Source organism: Teleopsis dalmanni, chromosome 1 (assembly GCF_002237135.1).
Source record: "Teleopsis dalmanni isolate 2A chromosome 1, ASM223713v2, whole genome shotgun sequence".
Taxonomy (NCBI): domain Eukaryota; kingdom Metazoa; phylum Arthropoda; class Insecta; order Diptera; family Diopsidae; genus Teleopsis; species Teleopsis dalmanni.
The window spans coordinates 106,798,990-106,825,251 of record NC_051846.1 but is presented as its reverse complement, the minus strand read 5'-3'; the positions used below and the strand labels follow the sequence as shown (position 1 = coordinate 106,825,251).

Genomic DNA, 26,262 nt, shown 5'->3' with positions numbered 1-26,262 from the left:
AATACCTGGCACCACCGATAGATTTTACTTGCAATGGACCACACACATCTGCGAAACACAGTTCGCCGCAGCTTGTTGACCTCACTTGACGTGATTTAAAACTGCTTCTGTGCTGCTTACCTAAAATGCATCCCTCGCATGTAAATTCCTTTTCCACAAAGACAATATTGTTTTTATTCAGAATTTTCTTCACATGTGTTGCATTTTGGTGACCCATTCCTTCATGTCATATTTGCAAAGGTAAGTTGTCGGCGACTGCTACATTTAACATGATGCCTTCTGGAACCTTAATCAGCATATTAAATAACTTTCCTCTTCGAACTCCCACTGCAACAGTACTTCCGTCTCCTCTGATAAATTTACAAGTACTACTGTCAGAATGGAATTTATAACCACGATCTAGTGCCTTTGTTGATGAAAATAAATTATATTGGATGCCTGGAACATAAAGTACATCTTTCAGTACTTTCTGCACCCATTTATGACCTTCACTAACCAAAACGACAATATTTCCTTTACCTGCCGCTTTAATAGCACGTCCATCGCCAACCCTGACTATATCATTGTGGTTTCTCAAACTTTCAAACCACTCCTTTATATGACACATATGATCCGTTGCTCCTGAGTCAAGAACCCAATTATTTCCACTGCAGCTTGCATTTGTGCTACACATTAAAGCTTCATAGCTTCTGCAATGATTTGCATTTGGTTCAACCTTTTTAATTTGTGGACAATTAAGTTTGAAATGGCCTTTGTCACCACACTTAAAGCACCCTTGACTCCTGGTCGTTGTTTTCACAGCTTTATTTTGTTACCCTTTAGTTGCTGGTCTGTATTGCCGTTTTGCTAAGAGAGCTTCTGATTTTTGATTTTCCTGAGCACTCATTCTTATTTCTTCTGCCATAAGCCGTGCTCTCAAGGTGTTAAGATTCTGGTCTCAGCTCGTACCGACTCCCATGCGCTATAAAAGTGATTGTATTCTGCTGGTAAAGACATTAATACCTTCGTAATTATCATTGAATCAGATATACATTCGCCTTGATCACGAAGATGCTGTACAATTTCCATTAGTTTGGATAAAAAGGTTGCAATGTCGTCCTCCGAAACTTTAATATAACTATAATACTTCTGCTGCAAAAATAAGACGTTAGATCTTGACGTTTGTTCATACACACTTTTTAGTGTATCCCACATTTCTTTTGCAGTCACACAATGAAGTATTTGCAACAAAGGTTGTTTACCCAGTGACGTGGATATAGTACGACGAGCCCTTGTATCAATTTTCTGCCATACTAATTTTTTTTCTTCTTGCGGTAGTTCAGCCCCAGTCACCACTGCATACATATCACCAGCCTCCAGAATTTGAACCATTTGGAATTTCCACGTAAAGTGGCCCTTAGACATCAACGCGCGTTGACAAACACACGAAGTCTTCTCTTGCCATTACACATTAAATTTACCAACAATTTTTTAAACACGCCTCCAGCAAACAATGCAAAATTTGTTCACTCATCAGTATTAAAGCAATCGCTGAAGTGTCAACAGCGGCTGCTATGCGTAATTTCCTTACGAAAAATGATGTTTCACATTTAATTTATTATTTTAATTTATATATTTATATTTATTTTTATGATTTCAATTTATATATTTATTTTTATATATATTATATTTTATATAATTTAATTTTTTTTCTTTTTGGTATATTTTAATAACAAATTTTCCGTAGGTGCACAATGCAATTAATATTTAAAACAAAATTCTCATTGTAATTTAATGTTTGGTTATATTTTTTTAGCTCAAGGTTATTAATATTTTAATTCTTCTTAATAACATGTTTTGGAAATTAAAAAATTTTACCTAGGTAGAAAATACAAATATTTAAAATAAAAGATACAATTCATTCATATTTGCAAAGGATCGCTTGCTAACGACATCATGCGTGCATTTAAACGATGTTTACGCTTCTACTCCTCAAAATAAATTAAATTTTGCATGCCGACCAAATCCGACTGTATATGCAAAAACACGAGCGTGGTTGAAGAAATATCAAAATTTTTTGATTTTCGTCAACGCATTTTTTAAAATTTCAAATGTTACTATTACACAAACAAATTTCGCATTTCACAAAGTAGGAGAAAAGTAGGAGAAAAAATTCTCACGTGAGAGCGATTTTTTAGTATATTTGTTGTTTTATCTGGGGCGTGTTTTAAAAATTGTTAAAAAATTGTTTGTGTAATGGCAAGCGCGCGTTGACAACGAACGTTGCTGTCTAATGGGCCTTAAGCCATTGCGAACTGTTCATTAGTTTTTCAATTTTAATTTCGTAAAAAAAAACTTTCAAAAATTCAAACCAAAAAACGTAACACTTTAGTAAAAAAGCACGTGAAGAAAAAAAACTAAACGGGAGTATATACTGTTTTAAAAAAAAAATTGCAGTAAAAAGACTTCATAAAAAAAACACAGCGCGAGTGCAAGCTCTGGGCCCATAACCTGTTGAGTTTAAAAAAGTTTATTTAACTAAAAATAAATACAAAGAGAAATAGTTACAGTAGTTGAACTATAAAAGAGGGGTTACCAATGTAATTAAAATAAACATTACATTTTTCAATAATTACAATTTGCATATCTTTATTCAATGCACAAATATTACGATCTTCCCAAATTTGTTTAAAAAATTCAGTCCCTACGCATAAGCAAATGTGCAATACATTCAACAAAAACAAAAAGAAGAAATGTATACACATTCGTTTAAAGCAACAAAAGAAAAAGACTATTGCTAAAAATTTGGTTTCCACTATTGCTTAAAATATTGCTTCCACACAGTTGCTTTGACTGCAACAGTGTTAATAGTCAAATATGTAAAATCGACTATTGCTGTGGGCTTCGACTATGTGATCTTGCACAGTCGTAAGCATAGTTTATAAACTTTTTTGAGTTTTTGCTGCTGCTTGTGCATTTTGCTTTTTTCATTTCGTTGTCATAGTCATAGCAATTAGTTAAGCAATGTAAATTGTTAGGCAATTTCAAACCCTGTGGAAATGTTTTTATAATATTCAACTAGTTCTATTAGTTCTTCTAAATAATTATTTTTACTCCGTTGCCTTTTTATTATATAATTTCTCTTGTTTCCTCTCATTTTTAATTTTTTTATAAAGTTATTGTGTTTAAATTAAAAAATATACACAATCTTTATAGAGATGCAGCAGAAACGTCTTTTAGTGTATTAAAATGATGCACACAAAAATAATTTCAATGATTCTATTTGTTTTGATTTTTGAACTCCAACTGTTATAAAAATTTTTTTTAATATTATTAATAGATTCTGCATGGTTCCTTTTAAAGTTTAAAACGAAAACTCAGTTAAATTTTCCTAGTAACGAATAAGAAACTTTGTTTCAGCGAAGAGTTCGCATAAGAATTGCATTCTCTCCAATTGTCTTTCACAATGCTATGATTTTTCAACTGGAATTGAGTGATAGAATTGGTTGAAAGTTGTACCTTCTTCAATTTCCACTACGTCAACGCTGTACTCCCAAGCTTCCTGTAAGTACATTTTACTCTCATACAAATCTGTTTCTTTTTGGTGGAACCTGCAAAGTTTGAATAATTGGAAATTAAACATGGTGTCTTAAATTTATGTAAGCTATACCTATATAAACTTAAAGCAGGTAGATGTCTTATTACCAGCTAGCAATGTGTTGTCTGAAACAGGTTTACAATCTGTCTGTAAGAGGAACTTATACTATTATATAAATTGTATATTTTTTAAGGTGATAACAGCAAAAGGTATATTTGTACTAATTTTGTTTGTAGACATGTAATTTTTGCTAAAAGTTTTTATTAATGAATGTCTGAATATAAAAAACTCAATCATCGTTATTAGTCAGATTTTGCTAATATCACAAAGTACCAAGGACTGTAACAGTTATTTTTAAAAAATAAAAATCACGTAACTGTTATAATTCACATTTTAAAATAAAACTCCGAAAAAATTAAATAAATTTGCTTTATGTTATATATATCAAATGTAATTACTATCATGTGCCTCTTATTTTTTTCACGGTCAAATAACTCTTACACTTTGCTTTTTAATTTAAAACGCACAAATAACTGTTAGTTTTGCCTTATAAAAATAAAAATCAATAATAAAAAAATCCACACATTTTCTTTTAATGCGCTGTAATCCTCGACCATGAAACGACAAATTATGGCAGAATAAAAATTTTAATGTTCGTACATTTTCTGAACTAAATCAAAAAAAATATAGGTACATACCATATTTTGAATTATTAGTATTATACCTGAATTATTATACATTATTTTTAATCTGTGCATAAGAAATACCGCACATGAAAATAATATTAAATAATGTATTTAAATAGAATTGGTAAAAGTATCTGTAAGTTTGTATGTTATAAATAAAATTTAAATACATATTTTGAATTTGCTATAGTATTATACAAAACTAATTTTATTTTATTTCTACAGATCCGTTCATTATGTACAATTCAATTATTATATTTAATACAATATGACTATTAAAAAACTAAAATAATATAAATACTTTGGCAACACAGTAAATTCGTTGCATCCTTTCAATAGGTAAATTTATAATGACTCCTGTTTTTTGAGCTTTGTTTGTGTGCATCAAAACAGGATAACAGGAAGCATCAAAATCACTGCAAATCTCTTCAACTCTTACTCGTTTTAATTTTCTTCTAAGATTTGTCCAATTTGCTGTATAAAAATGCTATATAATTAATGCCTCTGTACAAGTTAGAAAATTGTTCTGAAAAAAGATAAAAAGATATATAATTAATAATTACTTAATTATTGGCAATAATTATACACGATTATTTTTAAAATCAAAGTACAGTGCGTTACGTAAATACTAAAACTAATGAGCTTGTAATTATGTAAAGTATGAAAGTACATTAATTTTAAAAATGTTCATGACTTGGATCGAAAGAGGATTTCATTTTTTCCCAACAGACTATTTAAATGAATTTTTATACACCCAGGTTCACATTTAAGCCACATGGATATTTAAAAATTTGACAGCTCACTAATTTTTTTGTGTGTTTTATCGAACACGACAAGTAGAAAACTACTTTTTTAGCGTATTTTAGTTTTTAACTATTAGCAATAAAAACATGCTGTTTAATCAAGAAGACCTAGTACCAAAGATTTTAAGCCCTAGTGCCAAAATTGGTCCTCTCTATATTGATGCAATCCTCGAAACATCTGTTATAATCAGATTATTGTATAGTTTTTAAAATCGTCGTAGATTTTTTTATCTGTTTTTGGCTGTTAAAACGCTTTTCCCGGAGAATTTTCTTGGATCGAAAACAAATCTAAACTGAAAGAAATCACAAAAAGAATAAGCATGGCAGACTGTATTTCTAATATAATAAAAAATGGGAACAAAGACAAGAGTAGATACAGTTTATACTGCGTAGGTTTCACATAATCGATGTATGGTGCTAAAATTTGAAAGGAAAGTTAATATCAGATGTATTAATCTCTGTGTAAAAGCGTAATTTTTTGCGCTCTTTTAAGGTCACTCGCTTTGTAATTCTATTTCAATTACGTAGTACAAGAAAGAAAAGGGGTATTTAGGCATCAGATTAGTTGCTTAGTAGATTATTACAACAAAAATTCGCATACAAAACAGAAACTAAGCAGAGAATCTACTATTTCAAAGATTCTCAGATTAGTAGGGGTATTCAGGCAACTGATTAGTTGCTTAGTAGTTGATTACAACAAAAATTTGCATACAAAAATGAAACTAAGCAGAGAATCAACTATTTCGGAGATTCTCAGATTAGTGAAAATTTGATTAATAGTGCTGCCAGCACCAAGTGTCGGCACTATAAGCGTAGTTTGTCTTAAAAATAAAATACAAAAATAATAACATAAATTAATAAATAAAATTCAGTAGAACTAAAGGGATAAAATATAATTAAAAAGTATAAAATTGAATATTCTACTTCTTGATATATGACACGTTTGCAATTTTAGTTATATGATAAATTATATGATAAATTTAAATGATATTAAAATTTACGAATATTTGAGTATTTCACTGTTAACATACGTTTCGCTTTTGCTGTTAATACGAGTGCTGCCAAGGCATTTGTACACAACAAACTAATCAGATTATGCATTTTGGGTTGTTCAAGCAACAGATTAACATCAAAATGCTAATTTTTTTTATATGAAGTTTTTTAATCAACTAAGCAACTAATCAGCTGCCTGAATACGCCTAATATTTTTATTTTAGCTGTTAAATTTCAATACTATTCTTTGGTAGAGGCATTATTCATTGCAACATCTTATTACTATTTTTTGGGTATAGAATCTAATCTAGGAACGTAATACCATTGAGTATATATAGTCTTCGGTAATACAAAGAAAATCATGCTAATGATTTGGAGGAAGTTGGTGTTATGATATACTCAATTTCTCTGTACATTATATTAAATTCTTAGCTAGTTGTCTTGTAAGAAATGACTTGATCTTGTTTTGTTCGAATGACATACGCAAGTCTAGGTGTAATTTATGACTGACTTTTTATTATTTGATTTACTTAATTCTAACATACAATGTGGTGGAAAAGTATAACATACGTTTTTCAACTCCACCATGTATGTGACACATCTTCTCCTTACATTAACTGTATGTATAATTAAGGACTATAACGATTAACATCTCGGCGGATTCGCTTGCTTTTACGAGGATCTAAAGACTTGGAATTCCAATTAACGCATTTCATCACGGGGCAATGCTGCTTCCGTGAATACTTATACCAGTTCGGGCTGGCAAGTAACCCGTACTGCCAGTTTTGGTCGGATAAAATTGAGTGTCCCGACCATATAATTATAGACTCTATAAGGTTCGTAGATACTACACAAAATCAAGAGACACTAATTGGTGAAGCTTCTACTATGGTAATGTAGATGTTGGCAAGCATTGATGAGTGGAACCTATACAAGTAAACTCTGGAACAATAAACATTGTTATAGCGGACGAAATACTTAGTACACAATCGGAGTGAAAGCACACTAAGTGCTCTACTAACCTGCTCTGGAATACCTTAACTGGTCGTACTGCAAGGATTTCCGGGATTTTGAACTGAGCATGTGGAGACTTTTTAGTCCATAGGCATGTGTGACTCAATTGAGTCGTACATGGATCGGGCATGCAAATGGTACGGGCCATTTGTATCTTGAGAAGATTTTTCCTCCAGGTTCAATACCAAAAAAAAAAAAAGAAAGCCTAGAAGTTTTTTTCCGTTGGTGTCAAGCTTCACATCTTTTGATACTTTTCTTACCGCAGTAAATGGGGAATCAAATAATAAATTACTATAAACTAGTTGATTGTCTACTACATGAGCATTTAAGTAGCCAACAATACAGTAAACGGATTTATTAAAATCGTTTAAAAATTGGTCTTCTTAACAATAATCTTCCTCACATTTTGTACAATTTAAATACCGTGGAATGAAGAAACAGTAAACTTCGTTAGCACAAGATTATAGCACAACATTATCACCAAAGTTTGGAAATTTTAAGCAATATATCTTCTCCAAACATTTTTTATTACCATAAAGACACCACTCGTTCTGCCAGCATTATGAATTGTAGACGCTTCCACCCAGCACAATACATAATCATAAAAGTAATTAGTAAAGTTATTTTGGTTTTCACCAGTACATGTGTTTCAAATAGAAAAAGAAAGAGTTTTAATATTATTATTTAAGAGTAGTAGTTTTCATATTTGTTTTGTGCTTGCGCCGTTTTTGTGTATTTGTATCAACTGCATGTATGTTTGTTGTATTGGCATTTAATGTTTGGTTACCGTTTTTGGTTACATACGTTTCTGTAATTAAGAGTACCTCTTCAAGAGCTGCTTGCAACATTTGAAATGCTGGTGCGCGTACTGTGTCGAATGGCGTATGTAGTATGATCTGATCGCAAATCATTTCATCTACATAATTTGCTGTACACCCGGTAGCTACCCACACAAATTTACATTCGCGAGCAATTCCACACAGTTCGGCGGCCCATTCTCTGTGTGTCTATGCATGCATCATTTCGCGATTGAGAAATTCATACCGTGTGACAACTATATGACGCTTAGACTGAAAGCACCCCATTAGTTCTCGGTTAGTTGAATGTAAGTGAACGCACTTAGACTATTACTAGCGAACAAATTTTTCAACAATTCGAATGTGTCTGCGCCAGTTCACGTTAAAAAATATGCATTGCGTATGCTGGTTTTTTGTAAAACTGTGGTAAGGTGGACAAATAGTGATATTATTCGCACTACGGCTTGGATTACTAGCATCTGTTTCATCCAGAATTTCTTTCATAAATTTCTAACGTTGCTCTAACATGCTTTTTGCAAATTGCTGTTACTGCTCTAGCGGCTTTTCAAACTTGTCGCTTAGCATGCTACTTTGTATTTTCTGTCGTCGCCTAACGTTTTGTCCAAGTGAAACACTCGAGTCTAGGTGTAATTCATGACTGACTGTTTATTATTTGATTTACTTAATTCTAACGTATAATATTGTTTAAAAGTATAACATAAGTTTTTCAATTCCACCATTACGTTGAGTTGCACTTATGTTATATACGTTGTTGTTTTTGGAACATAATACATTCGATTATATATTCCGAAGTAAATATAGGGTAAAACGTGAAAAACGTACGTAGTAAACAAAGTATTTACTTTTCTTGCCAATAATGGTATTAAAGATTTACATTTTTTTCAAAATTATTGGTTGTACACAGGTAAAAATCTGCTTGAAATTAATTTTAATTATTTTATTCTATAATTTTGATTTTGATTTTTGCATTTTTTATTAATGTTTATGATTTTGTTAGATTATACAAAGCCTAACGAAATGTTATATTCAATGGTATTTAAAAAAATTGTATGATATTTTTTCGCACAATGTTCATGAGTCTTAAGAAACCCTTTTTTTTAAGAATATTTTCGTTAAAGTACACTTAAAATTTAATAAAGAAACTGTCACTTTTTTGTTAAGGAAATTAAATAGCCCTCTGTTTAAATAATTTAATGTTTCATACAGTTAGTTCATATTTACAATGTCCTGGAAGTAATTGTTTCTGTATGCACTGTAAAGAAACTGCCTGGTAAGGGAGTTTTCAGACTTGGTGAATCACAGGGTAGATTGATCTTGTTCTCTTTGACGAAATTAAAATGCGTATATGGGTCATTCTTTCACAACTCGGACACCTTTTTGACCTCATTAACTCCGATTTGGCTGAAATTTTTTTATGAGCTCCTTTCATAAAATAAGAAGGCCAGTATCTCGGGAAAAAATTTTGTGATATTTTTCCTAGGAGATATGGACCCATGGGGTTTTGAGAATTGGCATAGTAGACACATTTTCAAATAGGTATATCTCAAGTTCTATAAAAGGTAGAAACTTGAAATTTCAAAGATAATTGATTGAACATTTATGAAATTGTTTAAACAATTAAAATTGTTAATATTTAAGTACTAATATTAACCCTTAAATTTAAAAAAAAAAATTTTTCAGAACTAGTCTGTAAATTTTCATTTTTTATATTTTATTTAGATTCAGTTTTATATTTTACTGCGAAATAAAAATTTTCAAGAAACCATCTTTTTTTGAAATTTTTTAATATTTTTTTTTCTCCCGCAAAACACATCAAGCACATGCGTACTTCATTTCCATTGAATGAATTTTCAAAGAATATACTACATATATTCTTATATAATATTTTTGATATCTATTAGTAATAAAATTCTACATAAAATTTAAAAATTTCAGGACGATATTGTAATTAGAAGTACTTTTAAAAATTTATTTATCCATCATATCACACCAAAAAAAAAGGAATATGTCACACAAATTTTTTCTTTATTTTTGATTCAAATTAATATATAAATTCTACTTCAAAAATAAATATTTCCACTGTGATATTCCTTTTAGAAGTAATTAAAAAAAATTAATTAATCAGGTGTCCTTCACGTTACTCATACGCACCAAAGTACCATAAAATCAATTTTCGAAGGAAAACGATACAAAAATTTTTACTTTTTCTTTCTGAATTGAGTTTATCATTAAATCCTATATAAAAATGAAACTTGTTAAGACGTTAGTATTATCAGAAATATTTTTATTGAATATATAAATCACAAATTTAGAATTTTTAATATTCCTCCCTATAACTCTAAGAATAGCGATGAAGAAGATGACTCGCATCAATTTTAAAAAATCTGTAGGAAAAGTTTAATGGCACAGCAGATAGAACTATGAAAATATAAATATTGGGTGTGATACATAATTGGTCTATCCGAAAGGATCGCGAGTTACTTCTCAAAAGCTACAAAACATATGACTACTGGTGCTAAAAAACTTATTTCAGAGAATTGAATCTTAGAAGACCCAAATCAAAAAAGCCATCGCTAGGAAAACATGTAACCAATAGAATTATAAATTTTTACAATATCGTCCTGAAATTTTTGGATGTTATAGAATTTTATTACTAATCGAAATCAAAAATATTATACATGAATATATATAGTATATTCTTTGAAAATTCATTCAATGGAAATGTAGTACGCATGTGCTTGATGTGTTTTGCGGGAGAAGAAAAAATATTATAAAATTTCAAAAAATAACGGGTTCCTGAAAATTTTTATTTCGTAGTAAAATTTCAAACTGAATCTAAATAAAATATAAAAAATGAAAATTTACAGACTAGTTCTGAGAAAATTTTTTTTTTAAATTTAAGGGTTAATATTAGTACTTAAATATTAACAATTTTAATTGTTTAAACAATTTCATAAAAGTTCAATCAATTATCTTTGAAATTTCAAGTTTCTACCTTTTATAGAACTTGAGATATACCTATTTGAAAATGTGTCTACTATGCCAATTCCAAAAACCCCATGGGTCCATATCTCCTAGGAAAAAAATCACAAAATTTTTTCCCGAGATACGGGCCTTCTTATTTTATGAAAGGAGTTCATTAAAAAAATTTCAGCCAAATCGGAGATCATGAGGTCAAAAAGGTGTCCGAGTTGTAAAAGGATGACCCATATATATACACCAATTGAATTCTTAAAGTTAAGCTAATGAGCTTATAAAACTGATTGCTGGTATTAAAATTATTATTACTATGACGGGTGATGCGGAACTGGTCAATAATTTGCTAACTAAAACAAGATTTCAATACGATGTCAAACAATATTTAAGTAATTCTCAGCTGACGGATGTTGATCCAGCAAAAAATACTATGAACTGCCCTGCAGGAAATGTGACTTTAACGGTGCACTATAATTAGCAGTTGTCAGTGTGTCAGGTGCTTTCATATAACGTAGCTAATTTGAAAACTAAACTTAATTGTAAGCATTTTTCGTGTTTGTTAATTTATATGGCAAATTTTTTCTATTTGAAACACATATACTTTCAAGATTAGGTACTGTGCTGGATAGATGCGTCTAAAATTCATAACGATGGCAGAGCTAGTGGTGGGTGTATTAAAATTGTTCAGAGAAGGTATATTCCATGTCCACCACATAGAGATAATTAAATAGTTGATGGTGATTTAATAACTGATTTCCCAATTATTGCTAGAGAAAAGTATCAAAAGATGAAAAACTCGACACAAAGGGAGAAAACTTCTAGGCTTTTTGAAGGAAATCGGTAGTGTTATAATTGACGGCAGCTGTCGAGGTGATGAAGATGATGAATTCAGATATGTAGGATCAAATGGATGAACTGTTATTGATCTATGTATCTGTTCATTCCAGTTACTTAGATATATAAGTTCTTTTCATGTTCTATGAAAATTGAACTTCGATCACATGCGTGTTATCGCATGCTCTCACTTTATAGGGTTAAGTATAAATCAAGAATATAATTAAGAGAAAATAATAAAGAATAAAATAGATTTAAAATTATGATCGGAGCAAGCTTTGAGTAAAAAGCTTTATTTGTACGTTCAGATTATTTGAATATAAAAGCAGGAGCATTACTCACTTAGATCAGAATTCTTAGAATGGAGAACATTTAGAGTTTTTAGTTTTTAGCTTTTAGAGTTTAGTTTTTAGTTTTGAGTTTTCATTCTTTGTACAGTTTTAACGCGGTTAGAAACGAATTCTACCCGCTAATATATAAATATATTTTTTAAAAAAATATAACCGGATTCGAATGAATTAATTTGCAGCTAGTGATTGAGTTTCGTGTCTCATCAAGTGTGGAAATAAGTTCAAATAACGTACAAGTTCCGATAAAAATGGCGTTGGAAAGATACACGGACCGTCCTGAAATGACAATTTGTTCGTATTATGTAAGTATTATTATGCATATTGATGCTAAATTAGATGTTCTTCTGGCAAACGTTCGCGATGCGTGGGGTAGTCAAATCTCAATTAAATGTTTTGAACCCAAAAATGAATAGTTTGACAACCAGTGTTAAGAATTAAGGAAAAAATTAAGGAAAAGGAAAATTAAGGAAAAAATGTGTCATTTTCTTGAAAATCAATCTTCATTAGCTCTCAGATCTCGATGTGCAAGACTTTGTCGCAATAACAAACTTCAATGGCAATTAAAAAATGTTGAAGCTATATTGAACTGTGAAAAACTCTACTGACTGGTAGAAGTTTGCAAAAAATTTGCAGATCAGCCCCCTCAAATTACCTACTTTTCTACAATGTAAAGACTTTCGTACTCACTACTTACATCTATTTACAAGCAGTTTGGACCTTCTAGCTAACTCATGGTGTCTTCCACATTTTGTAGATTCCTTCTTTTGCTTTCCTTTTGAACTTCGTGACTGCCAGGTAATGCTTTCACACACCAAATCTAATAAAACACTGCATAACGACTGCATTTCTAATGCATTTTACGAAAACACACAACTGTAGATATTATTTTCAATTTGACCTTTATAATGCACTTAAATTTAAGTAATGATAAGAAAATATATGCCTTTTTCGTATTTTTTTCATGTACATTTGATATAATAATTGTCGGCCAAGTTTTTGACCACACTAATGAAATTGTACTCTAACACTAGCAGTCGCGAGTTATTTGATGCCTCAGTTGCATAACAAATTACTGCCCCAGTGACAGCATAAGCAGCGACAATCATATTATGTACATACGTATTTATTGGTTATCGTATATTTTATATATTTTATTTTACTTTGTCAAAGCAGTTTATTGTAACTCTTTTATTTATGAGAATTAAAATTAATTTCATTTCTTGATCATATAAATATATTCTACATAAGTATATTTTAATGTATAAAATAATAATATTGTAAAACTAAAGTTTAGAATAAAGTTTACCATTGAAGCAGAAGCTTCTAATAATTTTCTTTTTTTATTTGAATCGTTTAAACGGACACTTAACTGGCGTAAGGACGGTCATTTTAAAAGTGTCCTTTAAAATCACTCAAAGTGTAACATAAGGATGCCTAATCAGCCTGATTCGTTTCTCGTTATTCTTAAATGATCTGCATGACGCTTTAACGGGTAAAATATCTGTCAATTCAACTCATATAAAAATGTTTTTGTATGCTGATGATGTGGTTATGCATGCTTGTTCACCTGAAGTATCGCAAAGTATGATAGATGATCTGTTTTGCTGTTGTTTACAATTAGGTATTATTGCGAATCTAGATAAATTTAACATTAGCCGTAATTTTTTCTCTCAGTGTAGCAAAAAAAATACTCGCAATTTACGAAAGAAAACATGTGAAGCAATACTAATGCTTTTAAAATCTTTAGAGTTAGGTTTTACTCCTAAAGATTTTTACGTCTCCAGTTTTAATGCAACCGCATTCAAAAATCATTCCATTATGAATGTTCAAAATTCCAGTCATCTGTTGAAATCGTGTGAGTATTTCATTTACTAATTAATTTAAATCCATAACTCAATAAATTAATTTAAATATATAAGATAAAAACCATTGCCCTTCTAATATTAATTTTGTTTTTCTTTTTTTAAATTAATTAATTTTTAATGTTTACAATTTTTCTATTTTATTGCATACGACATAACAAAAAAGCATATGCCAAAAATGAGCATTGAACATTTTTAGAACTGATGTCAATATTTCAGAAAAGGTCCTATATTGAACAATATGTTGTCGTGGAAGTTCAGGGAAAACCAGGAAGAAAAAGTCAAAAAATATAAATACCCTTACTTACTTATGGTGGGACGTTGGGACAGCGCACCGTCCAACAAGTGGCCCCACTGAAGCGAAGGATTAGCCAAAGTAGACCACCAAACTACTTGGTTCCTTTTTCGTGCTTCTATTCTCGGATGCCGTTATTGAGTTAAGGCTGGAGTGGCTTCCGTTCGCATAACTACATCTCTTGTTAATGCAAGCAGCTAATTTAGCTTAAGGTTGCCTGCCAAGTCATCACCAACCCAATGGTGTCCTATGACAGTCTTCCTCCTACTTGCCAGTGCTGGACATTGGCACAATATATGCACCGCTGTCTCCTGTTTTTCTAGAGATGGTCTACAAGTGTCTTCCTGAGCAAGAGTTATCATTTTGATACTTGAAGTTGCCATGTCCAGTAATTAGTGAGGTCAGCCAGCTAAGGGTGCTCTGCGGATAGCTAAGCAATTTTATCGCTTCCCTGACCCACAGTTTTGGCATCATGAGTTTGGTCTGTCTACAAGTGCTCAACTTTCTGCATTTATTGAGATGAAGTGAGGTTATCCATTTATAGACATAGGCTGCCAACATGTTGTGACCCAATGGTATTCTGATTCTGGGCCGCAGAAGTTATGGCTTGATCCTTGCTTTGCAAGTTCATCTGCCTTCTAGTTTTGCTCAATACTGGTGTGTCCCTTAACCTACATGACCTCATTTCTATGAGCACATTCCATAAGCTTGGATACACATTCTAGAACTAAGCTGTTAGCTATGTGTGTCTTTTCTTTGCTTATAATAACTGCTTGATTGTCCAGCGCTATTAGAATCCTTTTTTGATACACCAGACAATCCAATAGATGATCCAGAGCATGTGAGACGGCCATAGATTCCGCCTAACAGACGGAAATATATATTCCTAGATGTAGAGTGTACGTCAGATTTAGCTCTTTCGAGTTAACCCCAGCACCAGCTCTGCCATCCATCAAGAAACCATCGGTTAGGATGCAGACTTCATTCCCCTTACATTCATTATGTAGAAGAGTGTCTATATAGGATACTTCTATAGGAAGTGTATCACTATTCTATAGGACACTTCTGTCCCATAAGTTCTCCTCATTCTCTCCAATGGCATGTGCGTTTCCTTGGCCGCGGTCTGGACGAGGTCAAAAATTTTGAAATACTTGTCTAATCATTAAATAACTTTCGCAAATAATTTAAAAATTTTTTGACTGTAGCACGTTGAATCATACTCTACAATTCCCAAATTTGGAGTTACAAACATTATGAACAAGTACAAAAGTTTTCAGATTTTTTTATAAAAAATATTATATTTTTACCTATAAACACCATAAACTATATTCTCCGCTTAGAAAAAGGTTTTCCAACTCAGTTCGTAGACACAGGAAAAACGCGTTTCGTCTATGTAAGAAAACTTTTTAATCTTTCCTCCACAAGGCTTTCCCGACTCCTAGTTAAACTTACGATTGACAAAGGCATAAATTAGGAAAAAAAATTGAAGAACTGGGACTTTCGATAATCAGTATTCAGGAGTATGCATATTAAAAACACAATAAGGGAGCCAGAGAATTTAATGGAGTGTAAAAACGTATTTGTTCTTTATGTTATCTTCATAAAATAAAAAACATATGTCGTATTATTGTATATGCTTGATTTATGGAGAATAAAGGTGTGTTTATTTTTTTCTTTGATAAAGCTTCGCTGTACCAAGATGAAGTTAATGCTGTTAAATGGTAGCAATACTAAAAACCTCTACAAATTTATGAAAAGTGTTTCAAGTTACAGAAGGTAATTATTGTAAATGAATATGAATATATTATATTATATATTATGAATAATTATAGCTGTTTGTGGCAATTTTTAAATGTGGCAAAAAACAAGTTGCTTGCTTAAAGTTGCTAATTTTTACGCAAGATAACAACATTACTTTCTCTATCCAAGCACCTAGTTGTGAAGTGGCTGAACACTTTAGCGACTGCAGGAAAAATGCTACCAAAGCAATAAGCGATCTATTGTGAAACATCATTGGAAATTTTAATGAATATTCCAGTCATCTGTCAAAAATTGTTAACAAAAATTGAAACATTAAAAAGTTTCTCAAATTTGACAATTGTGTCATGTACATTTTTAAGAGTACATACATGAAGAAAGTATGATTGAAAAGCGCTTTAAATTTGTTTAACTTATTAGTTACTGAAAAGTTAATAGTTATTAAGACATAAATATTCTAAACTCATATTAACATTTCTTTCAATTAATTATCAATTTTCAATTTTATATTATTTATTTTTATATAAAATGTGGGATACTTGCATTATGTGCACACATGCAAGATTTGATAGATTGCAACAGGGATGCCAATATCTCAGTTATCGCTTTTAGTAAGCAACTTGTTTTTTGACATACAAGAAAATTGCTAATTTTAATAATATGCACCAATTTTCACTTTCACTTTAGATTTTAAGCAAAATTGTACAAATTTTTGTAAGTGCTTTATGAATTTCTTTTTATCAATAATAAATAATAAAGTAATAAATAGCAAGCTCATATAGTCATCCAGCATTTGAACAATTTCTTTCCATTTTGGATTACACGAACTAATTTTCTTGGTAGTTTCCTCACCAGATTTAAAAACAGTAAAATTAGTATCTGAGAAGTAAGACTCACGTCTGTATTCTAAATTGAAAACTATGATGTCGATACCCACCATTCAATGGGTTTATCATTTTTATATTGAAGTGATATACATCATCTTCTTGCCAAAACATCAGTGGGTATTGCAACGTGTCATATGAACGGTGTATTTCACATACTTGTTGCAGTTGCCCAGTATCGCGACGTGTAAGCACAATATCGCGTGTGTTCAAGTTTTCTCCAACGATCAGGATTGCAACTTCATCTATTGTTGGAGCGTTAAATTTGCGTTCATGTGTTTCTGCTGGTCGTTTATCCGCTCTGATCACAACTTTGTAGTTATCATGTGGCATGCACTCCAACGCAGTCTTGAACAGCCTGACCAATACATGATGTTCATGAAGTAGTTGCTGCAGATCTTGAAGAATTGCTATTTTCATTGCTGTGTTGATATCTTGACGCCGTTCAAGTTGCTCCATCATATTGCCCATGAAGTATATTTGCAAGAATTTATGTTGTTTATCTTCAACAGGTTGCAATGATTCAATAAGATGGTGAATCTGGCACTCGCACAAAACAAACATATCAATACTTTCAGCTCATATTTATTTATTATATTTGAGTTTATTATATTTGAAATTTAAAATATTTGAAATATTTAAAAAAAAAATTTAAAAAGGAATCAATATCACTCAAACTGTCGAACTGTCAACAGTTTGAAACAGCATTTACAAATTTATTATTTTTGCTAAAATTAGTAGATTTTTCCAATATTTTATAATGTATTCTGCTATTCGGAGCGGAGACTATTCCAACAAATCAAAGATAATTAAAATCGATCCAGCCGTTCTTGAGTTATAAGTGGTCTAACTAACACAACTTTCTTTTATGTATATTGATGTATATTTGATATCATTATACTATGTCATATAATATTTAATAAAAAAATATTCATTTCAGTTGGATTTCAGGACAGAAAATGGATAAGAGCTCACAAATTTGTTTGATGCATTTATAATGTTTGTAATTCAATAAAATAAAATATTATTAATATTTGGAAAAAAACAAATTACTTTGAAATATGTAGAATGAGGGCGGTGAGCAGTTACTTATATTGGCCGCATAATGGAAGAAACATCTAGAAAAAAAGAAAAGATGCTGGAGAGAGTTGATAGACTCATCAATTTCGAAGATGGAAAGAGGATATCTGCACGAAAGGACCATAACGGACGTAGTGACTAGGGATTAATGAATATATTTCTTTTATTTTTAATTTTTTAATTTTTTGTTTAATTTGTAGTTTGTTTAATTAGTTTTAACTTATTTTATGTCTTAATTTATTATTAATGTAGTCATAGTGCATTTAATTTTTAATTTATAAGTTATTAGTATTATTATTAGTTGAAATAAAACTTACTGAAAATTAAATAATTTGTGTTTTTTTATAGATCATTGTATATTTTTTTCTATTTGCAACAACTGCTACATTCATATTATGGGCAACACAACAAACATTATGCATTAAATTATTTAAATTTTTTGCGTTTTTCATTCTGAATTATTTTCTTCTAACAATACGAAATTTAAATGTTAACTGTTTACAAATAAAATGTAAAAAAAGAAAAGCTGCAAAACTAGAAATTTTTGACACAAAAGCTCTTTTCCATTCCTTAAGTAACTTGTGGTAATGTAAACGACAAAAAGCTCAATGCTACTAAGTAACTTAATAAGTAAGTAGTGAAAATGCAGTATTAGCTTCCGTTAAACTCTATTGGTTTTTTAATTTTGTTACTTCTTTTTGCGAACTCGAAACTGTCAACACGCGTTTTGTTCTCTTGTAAGAAAGAAAACGATCAATTAAAAGTTTATTTACGCAAACCAATTGTATAAAAGAATTTTTTTTGTTTAATTTAAATTAAATTTTAACGACTTCTGTTTTTTAAACCGAAATATATTGTTGTAATATAGGTAAACAGTACAACGAAGTCAAATCTACGACTGAAAGAAAAATGAAATCAATTAGTGCTATAATAGAAACTTATACAAAAATAGTCCCTTTTTTTGCAGGAACAGAAAGACCTGACTTAAGAGAGGAAGTCCATAAATTCATATCCTTATGAAATCAACTGTATCAAACATTGACGCGTGGGGCAGTAAAGGTCCAGTAGACCTTTTGTTTCTATTAGTGAATTTTGTAAGGCTACACTTAAGAAAAAATTGTACAAATAGTAGGGAAAAAATTGTTTATAGAAAGATTTCATTGCTTAGCTGGTATCTATAGCGGAATTACCGGAAGATTTTTTGGGGGATCGTCATTCAAGTATTAACATTGTAATATAAAGTTTTACGTACAAAATTTTACGCCACATCATAGAGCAATAATAATAATAAAACAATAATAAAAGTAATAAAAAAATTATTAAAAATCACAACCAAATTTAATACAATAAATAACAACAAAACAATAATAAAATTTGTAAACAAAATAAACACAAGACACAAATTTGTAAACAAAAACTATAAGAACAAAAAGACATATATGGTCAGCAAGGTAATGAGTTAAAAGACTGGTCGCTCAAAACATACGTACTAAGACATCAAGAATAGAAATTGACATTTCTTTTCCAATTTTTTTATTATGCAATCGAAATACATATTTCTACTCCTAGTATTGTTAGTAGATCAGTGGTAAGGTGATAATTACACAGAGATATTATCACCTATACCGAGTCCACGGTCAACGAAATCAACATTTCGCTAGTGACCATTACTAAGGTGGTGACAATTCCCATTTTCGATTAGTCATTATTATTTCAGTTATTGACAGTTATATCTCTAAGAGAAATAGTCAGTAATCTAAAAGCCGGATGTAAATGGCTAATGAAATATTGTTTAGAATTCAGTGGTAACGTTTATTTGTTTTTGTTGGTATGGTTTTTTTGCTTTATTTTTCGTGTTCCGCAACAGAATTGCATTTTTTGTTATTTTCTTTTAAATTTTTGGAGAAAACACAATTACAACAAATAAATAGAACACAAACGTTGAAAACTATTATTATTTTTTTTAATATTTTGTTTTGTTTTGTTATTATTACAACATTTTAGAAAAATTTAGTTAATGACGCTGTATATTGTTCGTCTCCGAAATAATAATGGATTTTACTATGGAATATAGTTCCTATTCTGTCATACCGCCGAGATGTGGTTTATGGTAAAAATCATATACTGAGTTGAATGGTTCTATTTGTTGATTGTTTATATATGTTCGAAACTCTAGTGAGTATTTGTATAAACCATTAGCGTGTCTCAGACATTTATCAGGCCATGATTTGTCGCCCATTTAGTACACCTTAGGAATCAAAGGCATTGTTTGACCATAGCCTTGGCAGTTGCTGCATTCTGGAATTCTCGCTTAGAATGTGGAGATTCAAATACTACTCGGCTATATAAGAGGCCAGTTTGATATCATTAAGATCTACTTCTTTTAATTTGTGCCTTGTAAATGTAAAATTCTATTTTCATGTTTTAGGCAGGCTTTTAATTGAATTTCCTGTTCTTCATGATTTAAAATCTTATTCTGCGAGTATTTCTACAAAAAGTATCACTCCATCAATAAAAATAGAGGAGGTTTTATTTGCGTATTTTAAAAAATAACATAATATAATTGAAATACTGTTACGTCTACATCTTATGTTGCAAATCTGCTGGTGGATGTTAATGGTTTACTAAATCAGTAATTAGAAATTTTTTTTTCCATTTAATTTGTGTTATCTGTGCTAATACGTATGCTGTGTCTTTGATGTTTTTGATTTGCTTAATTCATAAATAGATGTGTTCCTTTAAAGTAGTCCTTTAAAGTTCTACACCATACAATTTTTTTTAGAAATTTTTGAGAGTTTTGCTTATAAATTTTTTTTGCATTTCGTTTGAACCATGTGTTTGTTCACCTTTTTTGCAAACAGCATTTGGTGATAGTGTATTCAGATGTGACATGAGCTGCGCAATGCATTACTGAGTGTAATGTTTAATTGTAACTAAAAGTGACGGATTGTGCAAAATGATAACAATAAAAATTGTATGCGAAACAATTTTTGTATTACAAAAAAAGTAAAACAAGACCATCTAACAATAAAAAGCCTGGCACTTGCAGTCCTAACAAATTATATACTAACTATAAACTAATTAAAAAGAAATTCGAAGTATTCCCTTTTATACGAATGCCAGCAATGGAACGCTGCGTTAAGTGGCGTCAACGCGCTACAAGTCTTTATTAATTAGTCATTACGGAAAATTCTTAAAGTTTTCTGACCAAACATGCTATCGAATGAAAGACCATGGATCACTAACCAAACAAAATCAAGATTGAAATAATAAAGCGAAAGTACGACTGCATAGGCCATGCTCTGCGCAGTGACTGTCACCAGAATAGCGATCGAGTGGAACCCCATAGGTAGCCTGCTTACATCTGAAGAAGTCAAACGAATATAGAAATGTCACGTATGCAGAAAAGTTGAAAAAAACTGTTACGGCCCTAAAGAATTTATTTAAAGAATTTATTTATATATGCATATATAACACAAAATAATCGCTCCGCAAAAATCAAATCACCGGTAAAATTGTTAAGAACTACTAATCGCTACTAATTCATTAACAATAGATTTGAATACAGCATTCAGAACGAAATATTTTCAAGTTGCATGGAAAGTTGTCAATATAACAACTGTGCCTAAACTATACAAGGATGAAACTGAAGGTACGTCGTACAGATTCATAAGTCTACTACGTGATATGTTCAAACTATGGTATTTGAATAGCTATATATAATAGATTAAGATCCATGGTAATATTAAGAAAGTAACAAATAAAATATCATCCAAAATAACTAACAAAAATAATTCTACAGTGATATATTAAGACTCTTCATAAGAATTTGATAGCGTATGGTACAAAGACCTATTGCACAAGTCAAAACAGTAACTACCGATATCAAAAAACTACCAATTAATATGCAGTTATCCAAATATTTCTATGTAAAACAGTAAGATTAAATTAATCTTATTAAAAAATGAATATTAGTCTACACGAAATCAGCGTACTGGGTCTTTTGTTATATATTTTATATCACCAAATAGCAATATTACTGTAAGTATAGAAAAACTATTAGAACAACTAGACAATACACTGCTATGGCTTCATAAATGTGGCATAAAAATAAATTTCAGAAAGGTAGTTCACATAATCCCAACAAATATTACACAAATTGACATTAACAGTAAATATTGTGGAATAATTGTTGATGCAAATGTGCTTTGGAAAGAAGACCCTTTGCAAAAAAAGAACAGAAGTTAATAATAATTTTTCGTAACTGTATTGGATTTTAGGTGGACAAGCGATTTTCACAATTAAAAAAAAATTGCTAATTTCCAAACAATCATGCGGAATTAGAGATTTGAAATTGAAATAAATGGTGTTATAGGAAAACTTTTTTTTATAATGATTTTGGATAGCTTCCAGTCGTTTGGGATCGATTTGTGGGATCTCTTTCAACATTTTCGCTGTTATTAGGTCGTAGCCTGGGGCTTTTTTAGCATTTAAGTTTTTGATTTCGTTTTGTAGTGGTTTTTTATTGAAGCAAGTTGTCATATTGTCGTTTTGTGTGAGGGAAGGCACAGGGTCGTTAAAGTAAAGTTTGGGCTAAATACATATTTAAGTTGATCTGCAAAACCAGTACCCTTTTCTTTATCGCTTTTAGCCCAGTTTCAATCTGGGAGTCGGAGAGGTGCTCTTTGTATAACGGACTTTTTCTTGAGTTTGGTGGCTTTCCAATGAGACCACAAACTATGTGGTTTGCGTTGGAGACAAGTGTGAAATAAAATTTTTGTATTCTATGCGATTTTTTCTTTAAGTAATCTCTGGAGTGCTTTCGTTAGATTCTTAAGTTTTCTTTTAATTCGGGTATCTTTGTTGTTGCCATTGGCGTAGCACTTGTCGTTTCTTCTGTATAAATGTTGTAATTTCGTTCGATGTGTGATAGTTTATTGGGTTTGTTGGGTTTAGGGACTGAGGTTGATATTCGAGCGACTTGCTGTAGCCTTGTCTATTTCATCATTTGTTTTTAGAGAAGTATCGATGTTAAGATGTGAGCTAATACATTTTTTAAATTTTAGTCAATTTGTGTATTGGTTTATCAGCTTTTCTTCGAATTTCAGATTTTCCTTTTGGTGATAAAAGCATTGAGTCCCAGAATGTATGTTCGGCATTGAAGTCGCTGGCCGCTTTGAATATGGGTCCTAGCTTTGTAAAATATTTTTCAAATTTGGGTTCCGTTATTTTATATCTTGGTGGGCAATAAATTGAGGTTATAGTCAGACCTTTTATGTACTCTTTAGGGCATATGCTTGTTGTCTGCATATATTCTGCTTCAAGATTGTGAGTCGGGAAATGTTTAATGTTAATTTTTATGAGGACAGCAGATCCGCCTCTTGCTCGTCCACAGGGATGTTTTGTATCGTAGAGTATGTAAACAGGTATCTTAAAGTAGCTTTTTTCGTTAAAATGGGTTTCTGAGATAATCATGACGTCAATTTGATATGACTCTAAAAACAATACAAGTTCGTTTTTATGTTGGCTTAAGCTGCTAGCATTCCAGAATCAAATTTTGATTGCATTCATGGTTTGGATAGGATTGAAAGTAGGATATTTTGATTTTGAATCATACTCTGCATCATATTTTGATTGGTATTCATAAATTGTGTCATATTTTCCATAAATAGTTGGATCATGTTTTCGATATTTGGAGATGGCTTAGTAGAACTTTCATTTTGGGCGTTGCTTAAGCCAGCGCATCCTTTAACAGCGTTTGCATATAACATTCGTGAACATGTATTGTTAGAGTCGGATGGAGCATTTGGCTGAGATCGCGTTTGTATAGGTTGTGTTGTGTGTACTCCCAAAAAAGATAAAAAAAATCCCTTTGCCAAATTGTTGTGTGTTCCAAAATATTGTATTTAAATAAAACACTTTATATTGTTGTTGATAAATTTTTGTTTAATTCCATTAATTGAAGAACTGTAATGCAAATACTACACATCTTAATATTGAAGTTATGTGTACACATTAATTTTTAATAGAATCCAATTATGTTTATTTATTTAAAAATGTTATATAATTTTTTTTTATTTTCACATAATTGTGTTTAGTTATTATTTAATAATCATTAACTTAGTTATTTTTATATCGGCAGAACCAACCGCAAAAACCAACCGAGAGTACTTCAATTTTTATTTTATATACTTAAACTTGATGCGATATGTGGCCTTAAAAACGCACCGATTCCTCCAATTAGATTTTTACACAATTTCATAATTCACTTTGCTTAATTCGCAAAGTTTTCATTTAATAAAAAATGCTCTACATATTTTGAAACTCTTCCGTATTTAATTTTTCAAAGTCATTTACATTATGACACCAATAAGTAACCAAATACCAAAAATCAGCTTTTTTATCATTGAACTGACGGACTAATGTTTTGGTTTTAGCCAATATTTTTTAAACTGCAAATAACTTTGCCTAATTTCAGGAAAATGTACGATCAACTAAGATCGTACACAAATAAAATACTAACCATTTTTTACTAACCTGTTTTTACTGAAAAACTGTTGAGTTAAATAAAATAATTATTTAACTCACAACAGTTGTGGTGGGACTACTGACTGAGAGCGGGGACGCAATGCTGGAAACATTCTCTGTTTTTCGGTAGTATGTACTACACATCCTTTATAATTAGAAGTGTGGTTGCCTCCACAATTTCCTCATTTTTTTGTAGTTGGGTCCTTTTTATTTGATGTGCAATCCTTAGTGCGGTGAAAGTCGCCACATGCTACACAAACACTACGGAGTGTGCAATAGGACTTCGAATATCTATATTTCTGGCAATTAGTGCATTGCACCGGATATTTACGTTTGTGTGGTTCTTCTACTGATATTTTTCTGTGGAGTAGGAATTGTAGTGAATAAATTAGGTTAGCCTCGTTCAATTTGAGTTTCTTTCCATCTGTGTCAAGCTCTGTCTATATAGGGGCGTCGAAACTTTGTAGCGGTTTTTAATATTGTACGCAGATTTTGCTTTAAATCCTTTTTCTGCGAGCGCTTCTTTAATTTCTGCTGTGTTAATATCCAGTTCTATTCCTGTTATAACCACTGTTAATACTTTAGCACTTTTCAGTTGGTATGTGTAAAAGTTTTTACCATTTTTTTCGAGGTTATTTACAACTGTTCTGTCATATTTTTCTTCGTTGGTCGAAAATTTGGTTTCATCGACTTTTCCTTTACGAAGAGGTACAACATGAAATGAATCTTTTTCAATACTTTGTGTATGAGTTTTTTTCACGCAAAAATATAGGTTACGATTTCTGGGTAGGGGCGGGTCGGGTATTTTTATCATCTTCGGCTAGAACGGCAAATCAATTTGCTGTTGAAATATTTTCTATTTTTCGCGTTTTCGTTGAATTTGCATTATTTGCATTATCTGCATTCTTTTGTTGCACTGATGTTTTGTTAATTTTTGAATTTGTTGATGGTTTGGAAGAAGTTCACTTACCGAGTATGAGCGTTGCCTTTGGAATTAGTTTTGTAGCGTTGCTTTTGGTTTGTGGCTGACATTTCAGAACTACCATCCACTGTTAAGTAGCATTTAAATAAGTGGTTTGTGCAACCACTATGCGACGGCGGTGATCTATCAATTGGTGTATTTTGGCTGGTAGCGCGGAAGTCAGCTGAGCAGCCAAAAGACTCTGAGTAATTTGATGTCGCTCCCTTTTCTAGCAAAAAAAAACTTTTACATACTTTTTAATTATAAATCTTCAAACTTCTATTTTAAATTACACGAAAAAGGTTTTGTATATATATGTATATATTAATAATATGAATTTCAATTTTATTTAACCCATTTCGTACCTCCGTGTGGTACACCACACGGCTAACTTTGAAAATTATTTAAAAATACATAACAGTAATTAATTCAATGTTTTTTATTTTTGTCACTTAGTTTGATATCTTAATAATATAAAAATACATATTTGGAACAGTTTTCCTCTGTCCCTGAGTTAACCCGGTCAGGAATAAAAAGTGTCCAAAAAATGCTTTTTTTTCATCAAATGAAAATTAAAATAAACAGAAATAGAAACTGTTAAAAATAATAGTTAAAGCAGCAGCAGAACACGTGTTGCAGATTCGGTAGTAAAAACGGAAGTAAAACTTTATTGATATGTCACTAGAACATTGTACAGTATTTTTGCACGGTTGCATTACACAATATTTATGCATGGCTGCATTTCTATAAATTATATCTAATACATAATATTCCTTTAACACCCTTCCGGAATATTTAATTTTATATAAGAACTTACTTAACTATTTTAAGCCAACTTCATTC

The 26,262-nt window shown here is 30.9% G+C and overlaps 2 protein-coding genes across 2 annotated transcripts in view; both read right to left on the bottom strand.

The window, feature by feature from the left end:
- Positions 1–226: 226 nt before the first annotated feature.
- On the bottom strand, positions 227–1,371 carry LOC119665171. The gene is made up of 2 exons (XM_038074472.1): positions 1,003–1,371; positions 227–715 (listed from the first exon to the last, which is right to left on the bottom strand). The coding sequence occupies exons 1-2, from the start codon at positions 1,369–1,371 to the stop codon at positions 227–229; spliced, it is 858 nt and encodes a 285-aa protein (XP_037930400.1).
- Positions 1,372–4,510: 3,139 nt separating this feature from the next.
- The window catches only part of LOC119665125 (inhibitory POU protein), a 68,737-nt gene continuing 46,985 nt past the window's right edge, over positions 4,511–26,262 (bottom strand). The window contains exon 5 of the mRNA XM_038074435.1: positions 4,511–4,789. The gene's annotated coding sequence lies outside the window, so the exon portion shown is untranslated. The remainder of the gene's footprint in view (positions 4,790–26,262) is intronic.

Bases quoted from the DNA above. Each gene is read 5' to 3' on its own strand.
- LOC119665171 (XM_038074472.1), bottom strand. From the start codon at position 1,371: ATGGTTCAAATTCTGGAGGCTGGTGATATGTATGCAGTGGTGACTGGG. The intron at 716-1,002 runs GTATTAATGTCT...CAAATTAAAAAG, and splicing joins ATTCAATGATAATTACGAAG to GTTGAACCAAATGCAAATCA.